Source organism: Odontomachus brunneus, unplaced genomic scaffold (genome assembly GCF_010583005.1).
Source record: "Odontomachus brunneus isolate Ranch 3 - 2012 unplaced genomic scaffold, Obru_v1 Obru_scaffold_162, whole genome shotgun sequence".
NCBI classification, from domain to species: Eukaryota; Metazoa; Arthropoda; class Insecta; order Hymenoptera; family Formicidae; genus Odontomachus; species Odontomachus brunneus.
The window spans coordinates 708,196-723,745 of NW_022639612.1; the positions used below are offsets into that span (position 1 = coordinate 708,196).

Below are 15,550 nucleotides of genomic sequence, written 5' to 3' on the forward strand. Positions count from 1 at the left end.
AGCGCGAATATGCCGGCCATATGAACGAATTCAAATATTCTTGTATGCAATCAAGAATTCGGAAATCGAATGTCGCACGGTTCCTTGATAATTTCGGATCAATGATTCCGTATTATTAACCCGCGAATTACTATTTGCATTCCGCGAACAATAATTAATTTTATATGCGTATTGCTACTACTCTATTTTTTATTAGAACAATAAGAATATATAATTAGCGCTGAAAGTAACTGCAGTTTTAGTAACATTATCCATTTCTGTCATATTAAAGTCTCGTACTATAATATTAATAATAATAATTAACCTTATACGTATTGCCAGTAAGTAAAATAAATAGAACGTTATTGCAATGATATTCGATAGCGTATAAGATTTTCTAATATATAGTTTTTAACATTACATCAACAGCATTACGAGTAGCTTTGACACTTTAATATTTCCAATACATTTTCACGATATTCAAAAAAAGATCATTTTATCCGGTACAATATTTTGTAATAATTGAAATATTATTAAAGTATTCAGCAAAAACGTTTAAAAAATATACATGAAATAAATATTTCGAGATCTTGATATAATGTTCCCCAGCAGAAATATTCAAAATATATCATGGAAATATTCTAAAAATGTTATGAAAATCTTTAGGATATCTCAATGATACATTTTGAACATTTTTGTTGTGTGAGTCTTTGTTTACTGAATTGCTGCTACTATTTCTCGTTAGAACAACAAGAATATATAATTGGCGCTAAAAGTAACTTTAGTTAATTAATTTAGTTAAGTAATTTTAGTGGCATGTCCCAAATACATCATAGGGATATCTTGAAGATATTATATATCTCAAATATATCTTTAGAATATCCCTATGATATATTTTGGACATCTCTGCTGTGTGGGAATGTAGACGCGCACATACCATCTTCGAAAAGTTCGCAAATATCACGCGTGCATATGTGCACATTTCGATGACTAAGTGAATCAAGATGCATTACATCAAGCTGCTTTCGTCGCAGACAAACAAACAATTATATTTTTATTTGGGGGAGATAGCGTGACAGGAATTTCGGTGCAGCTGTAAGACAACGTGTACGGCGCGTATAACGGACATTGCGAAATTATCCGTAATTGCAGTGTTAAGCAACAAAATATTCGGACCTAGAAGAAATCCGAAATCGATATATTCAACGGTTGTTTTGTTGTTTTCTACACACAGAGCACTGTCCGAGCCGAGCTTTTCTATTGGCAAATGTCCACGCGCGCTTTTGCGTCCCATCTGTCATACTCATCGTGTCAAATGTCCGGAAATCTATCTGGCACATGTTTGCGAAAATATATGCTCGTACCTACATGCACGTGAGCTAGAAGGCAAGAAACATATATACCTTGCCGTACGTGTGTTTTTATTGTTAAGTTATTTATCAGTGGTAACTATCTTATACAATTGCGGCTTCTTCCAACTGCGGATGTATTGCGCGACGCGTGAAACCGCGACGTATACGTGTCTCGAAAGAAATCGTAGAGCAAAAGGAACTTGTCAACTTCTAGGATAACTAGAAATATAATGCGTTTGCAGACATGCGCGTAGCAGTAAAAAACAAGTGTTATGTAGTGAAAGCGAGCAAACCTGTTGCGCTGAAGGTGAAATGCGTTTTTCTTGCGAAGTACTTTCGTACTTCGACGCAAATTCTCTCGCTTGTTCTTTCAAGCGAATTAAATATTCGACAAATCCGACAAATGTAAAAAGTACTTGATGAATCCAAGTGTTATACTTGCAATTGTCTGCTATCGTCGTTTCACGACATAAGTAATAAGTATAATTCATCATTTCTCAATAAGACACTATTACACATTTAGAATGAGAGGTAACTATAATTAAAATTCGCGATTTATAAAAAAGAAACTATAGTTTTCTTTTTAAATCCATTTACACTGACAGTGCGTGAGTATCCTATCTGGAAGGGAAGATCATTTTTTTACAAAATCAGCAATATATCAATTGACAGATAATTACAATTTAAATTATCTGTCTTTTTAAATCCATTTACACTGACAGTGCGTGAGTATCCTGTGTGGAAGGGAAGATCATCTTTTTGCGAAATCAGCAATATATCAATTGACAGATAATTACAATTTAAATTATCTATTAATTATATAATTATATTAAAAATTAGACGTTACTACAATTGGAACTTATATAAGGAAGAAACTACTAAACTGACATAGCTATATGAGTATCTCGTAATAACAATAAAAATTATTTTCTTTCGAAATCAGCAATATTTATTAGTTAATTAATTAGTTAATTAGTTAATACTTTGCAACGTATTTCTCTGACGATCAGAGGATCGCCGAGTTGTAATTGCTCTTCATTAAGGAGAATTTAAACACTCGACAATTACTCCTTGGTCTAATTGTCGGAGTCGCATTTGCTTCTATTGTTACGAAGATTTTTGTCTCGATTCCAAGTAGCGAGTCTGACATCGATTTGTCCGGTGCACCATACGTTCCGACGTTTTACTGTCGCTTACTCTAACCACGGGATTTTCATTCTCTATTTTCGTACCGCTGCAGTATAACGCTATGTTCGCGCGGGACACTCGTAATCGTGCGATATGAGAGATCTAATAAAAACTCGTTAGAATATTGCGCGTTCTCGTCTCGAATATCCGCAACAATAATTTGCCGTGTTAGACGATTCTACTTTTGTTTCACAGGACACTCGTGTAATGTTAATGTAAATGGTTCCTTTTTTTAGAAATCATTTAAATGTAGTCATATTTTCATTTTCAAATATAATTATGTGTCATGAAAATATGAGTTATGAACTATGAGTTATTTCCGAAACTCTCGCTTTATATGAATGATTTCACTCATAATAACTATCAATTTTGTACAGATAACATTTCACGAAACCTTAGACTTTAAATCTCTTCTGATCGTTGAACTTCGCATTAAACCTCCTTAAGATTAATGCTTCTTGGCTGCAAATATGAAACATTACAAACGAACAGAGATGTTTACTTCAATTAAATCTAATTTTTAATATATTACACGCATGTCCATGTGTAGACGTGTAGTATGTGTTTGATGCAAATCTTCTACTTTAAAGTACCTCTAATCCTATAAGTTTAGAGAAAGAAATTGCTAAAGACTTCACATGAGGAAACATACATGTTCTCGCGCTTTTCTGTTTTTCAACCGCGAGCTCTCGTCTTGTATAGTCGATTTCCTCCTCTACATCCCCTTCGGCTACGTCTCGATCTGCAACGTGAAATATCAAGCCGTCGTCTAACTAAACTTCTACCCGAGCCAATAATCCCGTCTCGGCGAACCTCAAGCATCCCGCTGCTTTCTTCTCTTTTTGAACCTCTAACTACTTCGTAGCTGAACTCGATTAACGAACAAAATCTCCCCGAATGACTTCTCCTCGCTTTCGGTTTTGCGTCGCTTGCGAGAACGAGAACAAGAAACCGTGCGCGTGTATCCCCGGGGTTAAAAATAATTTAATTCGAATAATGGTCAGAGAGAGAGAGAGAGAGAGAGAGAAAGAGAGAGAGAGAGAGAGAGAAAGAGAGGGAGAGGGATCCGCTGGGTGCGTCTTTCACCATCGTTACCAGATCCCGCGGGCGAGCGCGAGACGAAGAGCCGTCGGCTCTACAGCTGCTACCGTCGCTAGTACAGCCGTCGCTTGTCCCAGAAATAGCGCAACAAGCGCCTTCCCGAAAGCTTTAAGGCCCGCTAAACAGGCGAGCCTTGACGATTGGCTGGAGCTTGCGGGGTGCGGTTCGCTAGCAGCACGCAAACCGCTATATCGTCCCATTCGAATATTACCGCGGCGCCGCGTCGTCCTCGTGGCAGTGCATAATCGGCAGCAAAGCTCTGCCGCGAGAGTCCTGTTTATCTCGCCTTGAGTCGCCTTTTTCCTCGCTTTCGAGAGGCGCAAGTTCGTGCTCACTCCGCCGTTCAATAGTATACCGTATATCGCGGTGCTCTAATTAGTATATTTCTCTTTTAGAAACAGAGTCAAATCTCGCGCCACCATCATGGTATGTTCTATCGATGATATCGTAAGTCGTCGCCCTGGTAAACATACACGTTTTCCTACTGTCTATCTTGTATTCTATTTGTTGTATTTTTTAACCGTGCTCAGTCTATTTCTCACACACACACTCTCTCTCTCTCTTTTTCTCTCACTTATTTTCTCTGTATCTTACACACTCTCTCTTTCTCTTTTTCCTCGGCTAACGTAAAGAAAGCATAAGATTATCTGCATATGTAGTTTAACCGTCGTTCTCGTATCTATCTTCTCTAATTTGTTCTAAGGCTCGTTTGTGTTTCCTTTTTGTTTTATTTTTTATGCATCATGATTCAATAACGATTAACATCGCATATCGCATTGGCGCGGTGCAAGTGCCCCGAGAATCGATGATCGCGCTCGGATTTTCGCCAGAGCGAGCGCGCGATCTCATTAATTTCGTTGGAACAACCGACTTCCGGTGGAGAGAGTTATTTTGGTGCTACGACGATGGATGATGAGAGATTCTGGAAAAACGTGACTGTTTCTTAGACGGCGAATTTTATAAAATGAATATAGAAAGGAAAGATTCGACCGCCTCTTTAAAGACGTCGTCGAGAGTAAGGTGTACTTTTGTCTGTTCGCAAATATCCGTGTGACGCAATGTTATGTGAGACAATCTATCGATCGATCGGTCTCCTTCGCGATCGCTACGTTGCACAATGCCAACGACGGATCGTTTAAAGCGGCGGTTCGAAGAAGACCACTTTAACTCATGAATTGTCGTCGGTAAAACCGAATGGAGTAATTGGGACTTCTTAGGGACTTCTTAGGAACCTCTTAGGGTCCTCTTAGAGACTGAGAACGGCTCAATGATTGAGAGAAGAAAATCTTAAGTTATAGCGAAATCGTCAAAATTTCCGACTCGTTGCCGGTCTCTTGGAGCCGATACTTAATCAGATGACCATTTCGTTACCACACAGTCCCAATTACCTCATCTTAGATGTAACGCACTCGAAATTGCATGCGCGCGGAATCTGCTCCAAATTTGAACGAATGTAACTAACTTTGCTATACACATATCTGGATTATTTTTATTGTGACAAAATATTAATTAATCGGATTCCTGTGCGATTTTATTCACGGAGAACAAATAAACTGGACGATTCGAAAGTTGAAGCTGTTGCGGGCGAATTTTAGCAAAGCACGAGCATTCTTTCTCGAACATAACTACACCAATTCTTAAGATAAAAGTATCAATACTCAGATATGTATTTGATGGATGTTCTTACTGTTTTGGTCTTTAAATACGAATATTAATTAATACAAATTTAAATTTTTAATATAAGAAAAATATATACGTATATTGAGTATATACATATATTCTATGTTGAAAGTTTAAATATTCGTACCTAGAAACCAAAGCAATAAGAATGCCCAAGATTAGACGCCTATTTGAGAATTTACACTTTTGCCTTAATTGGACGAATTTTTTCTCAAATTCTTTAACCATTTGTACATAATATTGACTGTAATAAATGAACATTGAGAAATATGTAAACATATATAAACGAAACATAAATTATATGTACATACTTGCTGAAGATAACAACGATTTACATCTTTATTATTGTTATTTATGATGTTTACAGGCCGACGAGCTGCCGGCGGAACAAATTGCCAGTATGTAACTTTCAGTTATTTATAAAAACTCAACAATTCCTAACAAAATCGTTATAAGTCCGATCCCGAACGTAACATCGATTAGAATTATAGCGAGACTAAGAAATATTATTGATTATCTCCTATGCAAAATAATTCTATCGCAACAATTTTGTCGAATAATTATTTAGTACGATTTTTTCATATAACACCGCGAGAGACTACAAAATTAATCCATACGTATTCGATTGGAGGCAAGCAATTCGTAAGAAAAGAAAATAACAGCATAAATATGTCGATACGAAAGTGCGAGAATAAAACTGATGAAGGCAGGATTGTGGCAAAGTCGCCGTTAGAAAAACGTCGTGAGAAGTAGCAGAGAATAGAGTTTGTTAAGACACACACAGTTACCGGAAGACTAAAAGTAGAAATCCTTTACATCGAAGCGTATAGGCGTACGCCGATCGCATCGCAGTCCGGATAAATTTTCATTGCTTTCACCGTCTTTACCCAAGTTTATTTACGTTTTAATTCGATCGAAGGCAGCTGTGCCGAGAGTGTTAGTCTATGTATAGCTACCCGTGTCTGCCTCGGCGAAGAGAACGACGAGAACGGCTCTGTACCTTGCGCTGCGACGATCGATTCTACGAATATATCGGAATGATAAAAATAGAGGAGAGAAATGCGTAGAAAAGAGAAAGAGAAAAGGGGAAAGAGAGAGGAAGAAAGAGGAACCGTTTCGCTCTCTCCAGCGAGAAGCCCGAAAAATAGGCGCTCATAATTTCGTGGCGGCGCGTGATTCCAGCTGTTTGCGAGCGGCCGCCGTCGTCGCCGGGGTTCTGCGAGATTTTAAAACGGACGCCTGGAACGAGACTCGTGAATCAATCTTCTCCGCAACGCAGTAGAGAGTAACTCGAGTGCTCTGCGATACGAATATAACTTGAACTATGCGATTCTTACAGCTACCAGAAATACAATCGAGAGTGTAGATTTTCCGATTGATCTCAATCGAAATTAAAATTGTAGTTGGTTTCGCGTTTAAGGTACCTTAAATCTGCAATATTAATGACCGAATAAGATAGCGGTCACGCGGTACATTTTCCCGGAATCTGTCTATATTTTATTAATACGCGTATTACGTACGCGATTAAATTTGCGCGATTTCGGTGCATCGTGCGAAATAATTTGGCCCACAGCCGAGTAATTTCATAGACCAGAATTATATTAATAAGTAAAGAAAATTAAAGCCAGAAGAAACTTGTGATAGAATACCGGTATTTCTTGCTCAAAATTCTCTGAAATTTCGAATTATACGCTAAATCGGAGTTAAGTATAATTAACCCTTTGCACTCGGAGATATCTTTACTACGTTTAAAATGTCCCCTTTGAAGGGACATCCGAGTGCAAAGGGTTAAAGTTCAATCGGGTCTTATAAGGTTTAACGAAGCACGAATCCTATGATAGTATTCTGTTTTCTCTACAGAGTATTTAGAAATATACTTTGTAACCGTAGCATTATATATGAACATTGGCTCTTCCAAATCGAAATTTATTTGTAAGAGGCTGTGTCAAATATCTTTTATTTGTAGCAAGAAGGAACATGTCTGTCTGAGTCTTAATTAATATAAAGCGCGAGAAGTGAAATATATAGGGAGAAAATTAAGAAATTTTTCAAAGCTTGCTAGAAACATGCTAGATCTAATGGTGTTACATACAACACGCTGATTAAAAGTTAATTTGTCTTGTCGAGCCAAATGAGCTCAGCGCCAGTCACCTCGTGCTAACGGTAGGGCGTTAACATTCAGTCTAAATTTGTATCATCTCGACGCGAATGTCTTTAGCCGGTCGACTTATTGTTAGCGAAACTCGTTTCAAAAGAGAGGATATAGTTCGTTTTTTTCACACTATCTCACCATATCTTCCGGCAAAAATCTGATTTCGGGCAGAATTGCGATTTTCACGCGTACAAAGAGAAACGATAAACTCGCTCGCGTTTGTATTCCCCAAATAAGGCACACTTATAAGACGTACTTTGACTACAAGTAAACAGAATTCATTTCTTGCAGTTTTGCGCAAAGCTTTCGACAGCTTCGACAGTAATAAGAGCGGCAGCATTCCCACCGACATGGTGGCTGATATCCTTCGATTAATGGGTCAACCATTCAACAAGAAAATTCTGGATGAACTCATCGATGAAGTTGATGCCGATAGTAAGAGAGTATTATAATTAATTAATACACCGAATACTGTACCATATCATGTAATTTATATAATTATTATTTATTATTTATTATATATTTTTACATTTACAAATTTGTGTTTTTCATGAACTCTATGTAGAACTATAAATTTTTCTAGGAATTTTTTACATAAATTCTCCTGTACATGTAATGTTTCAAGTGCGGAAATGTCGCAACAACGAATATGCGAATAAGTATACGACTTTTTCTTTTCGCGATTGTAACCAATAGACAAATGTGGCAAAACATATTATTGAGTTTATTTAAAGAAAATTAATGACTTTGTAACAATGACTTGTTTACCAATCTATTTCTAAAGTGTTTACAGACATTATATGCGATCGGTCTCGACGAGTTGTTGTCGAATGTCGGACAATTTAATTTACCGTAATACGCATCAGGAAAGACTATTTATAGAATTCACTGAAGAGAGAGTTTCGCCGGCTTTTACACAATTCTTCGCTTATAGAATCTGGGCGGCTTGAGTTTGAGGAGTTCATCACACTGGCAGCGAAATTCATCGTTGAGGAGGATGCGGAAGCTTTGGAAAAGGAACTTCGGGAAGCTTTCAGGCTCTATGACAAGGAAGGTAAGACTTGCGAACGGTTTGTCGAAGGAAGAAAGACTTTTTAATCGACTCATACAGTACAGGATTTAACTAGCTAATATACAATTGACAATCACTTGTTGTCTTAATAATCGTGACTATTTCCACCCAAATTAATTAATTTATAGCAAGTACAGTGATATGCATAGGCATAAATAATGCTTCTCAAGTTTCGTTGCGACCCATCAATAATTAATCTCTTTTACAGCGGAAAGTTTCATTTTTGCTCTTCTTCATGTTTGCTTACGCAGCAACAATATTATACCGAATTAAACTTAAGAAACTTTCAATTATTTTACTAAACATGGTAGCGATGTTATCATGATCTTAAAATGTTATTTTCCGGGATTTTTAATAAGCCTTAAGCTGAATGTACAAGGTTTTCTTGGTTAATCTTAGGTTGCCTTGTGGTTAAATTAATCATTTCGATATTTATCAAAACATAACTACCTTATTACCTTAAGCTAAGTGATATTAACGTGTTGCTTTCCGACAGAGAAAATTACAATATTGTATTCCCATGCAAGGAAGTTTAATTTATTGGAATATTATGACAACATTTTAGTAATAATAACATTGACTTTTATACTGTGTAGATGATTATTAAGTGGGCTACGGATATAGATAGTTGTTTTGTTAAGCGAATGTAACGTCGGTTTCGCTGAGGAAAAATATGACAAGCGTGACACATGCGACAAGGAAAGCTCGGGATACATTTATAAACAAACGTATTAAGTTCGCATTAGTTCGTTATACGTGCACATAAAAATAAGCCGGCTACGCGGAGATTCCCAAGAGTAACCTCACGTGGCGGCCGAAAGCCAAGAATGTCGTAACACATCTTTCATGAATTACGATTATGTCGAGGGTGTATCATATGTATTTTAACACCGCTGGCACCGCGAAGATAAATAATACCAGTCGCGTAACGTCAAACGGATAAATTTTGCAATTATTATTTATGTCCGAGCGAGAGGAATAAGTGAGTATTACGTGTCAAAATAACTTCCTAGGTGTGTAATTACTGAGACGGCTCAATATCGCGTCGCATCGGAAATTCTCGTGGATAGTTGCGAATTTGCAAACAAGGTCAATAGCTCGATAAATTCTGCTCTAATAGGTAATGGCTACATCCCAACGACGTGCTTACGTGAAATCTTGAGAGAGTTGGACGATCAATTGACGAACGAGGAGTTGGATATGATGATCGAGGAGATCGATTCCGACGGCTCCGGTACAGTCGACTTCGACGGTACGTTTCCAGCGTTTTCCCTCTCTCTTCTCTTCTCGAGAAGAGGCACATTGAAAGTATTATAATTTAGCCGACAAAGAGAGAGACACATACTTTATCTGACTCTATAATCGATGTGATGCAATCATGTTCTTTTATTTTCTTTTATTTCACTATTTAAATTCACCTGATGCAAACTGAACGAGAAAAAATCGAGCGGTTTATTTATACACCGGCGAGTTGGCAGATCAAGAATGCCACTGATCCCGCACTACTGTCTATTTTAATATTCTTACTTAACAAATCGCACCGATTTATCAAGATCGCGCGTCCGTTCCGATTCCTTACGAGTTTCACACGTGATACTCATAAATATTAGGACATTAGGCAATTTTGTTATTTCTTATAGACGGTTAAACTAAAATAATTTTGGTAATTTTTACAACAAAACTCACAGTGCAGCGATACAATTCAATATATAAATTTCTAGTCTGCTTCTGGTTGAAAATAACAACAAACATGATGTGTAAAATTATCATAGGAGTGCGATTAAAAAATTTAACAAAAGAATGTTATTCTCTTTTGTACAAACTCATATCGTATTTTTCTCTTTTCTAGAATTCATGGAGATGATGACCGGAGAATAATTATTTAGCGTGAAAGGTGAACTGCTTCCGGATCCAAAGACATTCGTGCGCGTGCAACGTTATGCCTTGAAGATAATCATTCGCGTGTTTAAAAGGAATCAGTGCACAACAAATTTATTCGCACAGAGATATCTTCTACGTTACGATCAATCTCTAGAAGCAAATTCCTGTTATGAACAAACCGATTTAATATATTTTCTGCTTTTCTACGTACATCATATTTATTGTAGGGACGAGCTTTATTTTGTTTCATATACTTACATGATGCCTTGGAATTTTTTCATTGACAGTATATTTATTGTTATTAATAAAACAAGATAAAAGTCTTTATGTCTAGCATTGTTTAGTAATCTGAAACATTTTCCTTTAATGAATTAAAATGCATCAGTATTGTAGAGCTAATCATCTTCCAAATTCTTTGCACTTAATCTTCGCGCACACACGAATATATTTTTCTTTTTTAATTTTCTTTCTACTTCTCGTTCCTAAATGTGAAAATATTCCATTTTTTAAATTAAAATACTTCACACACATATTTTTTATTTTTATAAACAAAATATTACGTGCAAAGTAATCTTATTATTATAATCAACGTAAATTTAGTTTTGTCTGTTTCTCTCTTTTTAATATAGAGATAATTAGATTTATCATATTTATTACATTAATATTTTTACACATAAATTTACCTACTTATATGTGAATATTCAATTAGATTTAGAATATTTAATAATGGAGAAAAAGAGAATAATATATATAATATTCTGTGTTAGTTATGAGCTAAACTTTTTTATTTATTCAACGTTCGATTATAATCACAATAAACTTGAGATTCCTTTATAATTGACATATTAGTAGTTGCAAACATAACGTAGAATAACATGTTTCAAAAAATATAGTCACTAATCATAGACTAGCAAGTTTACTGATTGCAGTGGCACCTAATAAGTCTTACAAATTCCTGTAAGAATTTTTATCTAATATTTTACTTTTTATATAAAGATGTATGATGGAGCCATTCGCAAAATAACAGCATTGTTTATTTAGTCAAAGAGTAGTCTAGCTAATAAAAGTATTTATATCTCTCTGAAAAGTAATGTACAAGCTAAAATTTAATTTCTATGACTTAGAATATCTTTCTGACATACATAGATATGCGGACTAGACTATGGAGAAATAATATTATAATTTTAATTAGTTTCCCCATTCTTTAACAATACACACAGAGATGCGCATATTCAGTTCTATATGTTCATATGAAATTTCATTTCAATATGATCTCTATATATAAATTACCCCATTCAATTATCTATTGCAGAATGATTAATTACCCTATTAAAGATATATAATTTTAGCTATTAAAGTGTTGGAATGTTTTTAGATATTAGTGGTCCTCACGATAAGAGTGGAAAGGACTTATTTTTAGATTAAACAATTACAATTTTCCCTATCTACAAGTGATGTAGCACCAACTAAATGGAAATATTTTTATGGCAGTCATAAAATATTTTATATCATTAAATATTCTGCGAACAATGTGCATTTTACTATTATATCTTTTACTGAATATAATAGAAGACAGATAAGGAACAAGTCATGAAGTTTAATAAAATTCGTCGCAAATTTGATTCTTTTTTACCTTAAACAAATTTTAAAGATTTGCTTAGACGAGAGTTTGCAGATCATCCTCTTCCAAATCTTGATCAGAGGATGAAATTAAATGTCACATTTGGAACAAATGTGGAAATTCGTTGCTAATTTCACGTACTACTTGTTGATCCTCTTGACTTTCTGCTGTTTCCTCACAGAATATCCTAGGGTAGAAATACAAGATACGTTCATATAACGAGAACGTTCACATAAAGGATATATTAGTATATAATAAGTGTGTAGTATAATTATAATATAACTGAATTTTACCTGGTAAAACATTTTAATAAATCTTCCGATCGATGACGGTGCTCGTTATAACTCGACGTACGTAGAACTCGACGACAGAGCTCTAAGTATTGTCGACGCTACCATTGTATTAGAGAGTTATCGATTAGACATACATTTTGTCAATATAACTTTCATAAGTTTGTTTTGAAAAATTGATCACTGCACAATGCAATACCTTATCACCTGGGAACATGTCGAAAAGCTGCCGTAGTATAATATCAATAAGGACTTTCACGTCATTGGTGTAGAAGAGACTTGCTACAACGTCGTTACTGAATAGGTCGATAAAGAGTTTTAACACAGAATGCGGTGGATGTGGCTCGTGATCGAATATCCGTACCGGATCCTCTGTGGTAAGTTAAAAGTTTGTCAGCTCGAACAATCAGCTCTGACATTACTCGTATAAAATTTACCTTCTCTGTTAAAAAGGAATAAAATTTTTTCAGTGAAAGTTTTGGCCACAGTCCGTTCTCGTAAGGCATTTAGAACTATATTTTCAGAGGTTGTAAATTGCAGATTGTAGGATAATATTAAATTTACGAACAGGTCTGGAATTTGATCCTCTAAATCTGTATCAGGTGGTGTTTCTATTAGGTCCAAAAGGAATGATATGAAGTCTGGACCAAGTTGTTCTACAATGAAATTCACAAAAAAACACACACATACAAGCATTTTAATCGTCTATTCTCAATTATAACATTGCTTTAAATGTATCATCTTTCACTTACCTAAATGCGTAACTGGCATGGGCTCACCCATCGAGAAGATCATTGTGAGTAGTAAAGATGAGTAATTTAATCTCAGTACATTTCTGGGATTACTTTTCATATCTCTGCAGATGCAATGATAAAAAGATTAATTATCTAATATATCTTATTATTAAATGCGCAAATAATCTATCTCTCTCGCACTACCTTGCTAATTCCATTGGTAAAATGCTATTTAACATTATAGTTAGAACCACTGGATCTAAACTGCACATAACACCAAACGATTGCAACAACAATTGTCTAATGGTCCATCTCGTTTCCATTTGATAATATTGTATCAATATCGTTACTCCGTTGTATCGATCTTGTCTTAAAACGTATCTCGACACGTTTGCGTCAGCGTTTGTCTTTGTAAAAAAAAAGAAGATACAAATGAATATTAATTGCTTAACAATGATATCAAGTGTAGATCCGCATTTATATTTCTTTTTCCTGGGTTAAAAATCATAATTTGAAGCAAATTAGAAACAAAGTATGATATTATAAGATACAATGCGATATTCAATATCTTATGTAAATGCGAATCTACGAAAAAAAACGACGGAATCGCCTCTTGCAAAACACAAACTATGTACCAATATTTCAGTCAACTCTTTGATATATTCTACGATGATAGATTCATCCTCATAAAGCATCCAACTTCTTTGCTGTGAATCTTCTTTACACGATGTCAACTCGGTGAAAATTATTTTCAACCTATTAGCATCGTAAGTTTCTTCTATACTCATCTTTGATACAGTCAGTGGTGTTTGTAGCTGATGCAGCAAAGCATCGAAATAGTGACTTACAGTTTCTGGTAGCAACTGCCGCAGGCCAGATACTACGACTGTAACTGCTACCTTTGACATTTCATGACTGAGTTGAGTATTTTTGCGTACTTGATCGAGCAGCTGGTATGCAGTTCGTGAATTGATGGCTTGTAACGACAAGTTGTTCTTAGCCGGTGAGCCGCTCTTGGCAGGCGAGTTGCTCTTTGCCGGCGAGCCACCGCGCACATTTTTTATGCTGCCTTGGGAAGAACTCTTACGTACTTCCGTGATCTGTGGCTGAATTTTCTGCACAGTGTCAGAAGATGATTGACGTGGAAATGTTTGTAAGCGTCGTTCATTTCCACTCGATCGTTGACACTGTGCAATTGTTTGAATGACATCTACATTGGCATCAGTGTGAAAGGTAGTTTGCGCTGTTGCATAAGAAGTGTTACTTGGTGCTAGTCCAATATCTGTCTCTGTACTGTCACAGGCAACAGTTGATTGTGTTTCTTTGGCTGTAATGCTATCTTCCACATCTGGCGGTGGTTTAGGCGCTTGCTTTTTAGGTTTTCTATTTAATTCAACCTGTCTTTTCCTTTCTACTAACTTTGCCAGAAGCTCTTGCTTGTCTGTGTGCAGCGAGTCACTATGTTTGCTAAGTTCTGTCTCCAGAGTTATTATACAGTCTTCCAAAAAGTCAATCATGAATTGAGATTGTACCTGGTAATCGACAATCAATATAAACTATTGATAACAAATTAGTAGCGCAATATAACATTTGTGCACATATTACTTGAAGAAATTTAACATACTTTTACAGCGGTGACATAATTAGATGGTATGTAGCCCAGATGGCCGCCTCTATTAACAACTTGCCACCAATTTTTCTGCTTGATATTACGCTGCAGTAAAATAAAATATTCACCCTCCCGAAAGCTAAGGGTCTTGGCAAATGTGGCCTTGAAGTCGTACAAAGCTTTAACCATCTCATAGCTGTCTGCAGTTATACATATGCAAAATAAGAAGACAAGTTGATTGAAAAAAATATCTCGGGGGCGTAATGTCGACAACTTGTTAGAATGTAAATATATACGCACCGTACTCACTTAACCTTGCACAATTATCGTCCATCATTGGGAACGAGAGTGAAATGCAACTATTTCACGGGGACAACGCCCAGTTGAAAACTGGAACGCCGGAGAACTGCTTACTTACTTTCATTTATGTCCAGGCATCTTATTTTCCTCCTACTTACTTTTTTCTACTAACCGCAGTCGCACTTTTTGCTCCGACTGGACCGTATCTCTACGTCTCCATACGTCTCTATCTATATCACTATCACTATGTCGCTCTATCGCATATAGATCGCGCTTAGCACGACGCCGAGAGTGGCACGAATCGAACCATTACACCCATTCACCCATTCACTCGCTCACGTTACAAATTCGTAGGAATTATCGATCGCAATGCATCATCTCTCTTGGCCTACTACTACCTTTTATTATCTTTACTTTTACAAACACACACATACACACACATTTTGTAATAATTACTTATAACATTTGCATTAAGTTACAAGACAATTGCAGGGAGGAATGAGTAAACAAAACTCAAAAATTATATTTGCTTAATAAATCATAACTTTAAAATCTGTTAATTTTATTGCTTAGAAAAATGAGATATACGTT

At 36.0% G+C, this 15,550-nt stretch overlaps 2 protein-coding genes across 7 annotated transcripts; one reads left to right on the top strand and one right to left on the bottom strand.

The window, feature by feature from the left end:
• Positions 1–3,819: 3,819 nt before the first annotated feature.
• LOC116850961 (troponin C, isoallergen Bla g 6.0301) lies at positions 3,820–10,728 on the top strand. Of its 3 annotated transcripts, none has more exons than XM_032829850.1 (7): positions 3,820–3,943; positions 4,016–4,067; positions 5,668–5,698; positions 7,744–7,887; positions 8,387–8,506; positions 9,645–9,776; positions 10,374–10,728. In XM_032829850.1, exons 2-7 carry the CDS (start codon positions 4,044–4,046, stop codon positions 10,400–10,402), a joined length of 480 nt encoding a protein of 159 aa, XP_032685741.1. In that variant the 5' UTR covers positions 3,820–3,943; positions 4,016–4,043; the 3' UTR covers positions 10,403–10,728. The 3 variants fall into 3 exon arrangements, with proteins under 3 accessions (XP_032685741.1, XP_032685743.1, XP_032685742.1); XM_032829852.1 differs by having other exon boundaries at positions 3,834–3,943; positions 4,016–4,046; XM_032829851.1 differs by having other exon boundaries at positions 3,840–4,046.
• Positions 10,729–11,161: 433 nt separating this feature from the next.
• Positions 11,162–15,423, bottom strand: LOC116850958 (NCK-interacting protein with SH3 domain). 4 transcript variants are annotated; one of them, XM_032829845.1, is made up of 10 exons: positions 14,960–15,423; positions 14,675–14,859; positions 13,686–14,606; positions 13,255–13,457; positions 13,069–13,172; positions 12,885–12,972; positions 12,754–12,758; positions 12,516–12,688; positions 12,320–12,417; positions 11,162–12,213 (listed from the first exon to the last, which is right to left on the bottom strand). In XM_032829845.1, exons 1-10 carry the CDS (start codon positions 14,994–14,996, stop codon positions 12,123–12,125), a joined length of 1,905 nt encoding a protein of 634 aa, XP_032685736.1. In that variant the 5' UTR covers positions 14,997–15,423; the 3' UTR covers positions 11,162–12,122. The 4 variants fall into 4 exon arrangements, with proteins under 4 accessions (XP_032685736.1, XP_032685737.1, XP_032685734.1 ...); XM_032829846.1 differs by having other exon boundaries at positions 12,524–12,688; positions 12,754–12,972; XM_032829843.1 differs by having other exon boundaries at positions 12,754–12,972; positions 14,960–15,319.
• Positions 15,424–15,550: the final 127 nt, after the last annotated feature.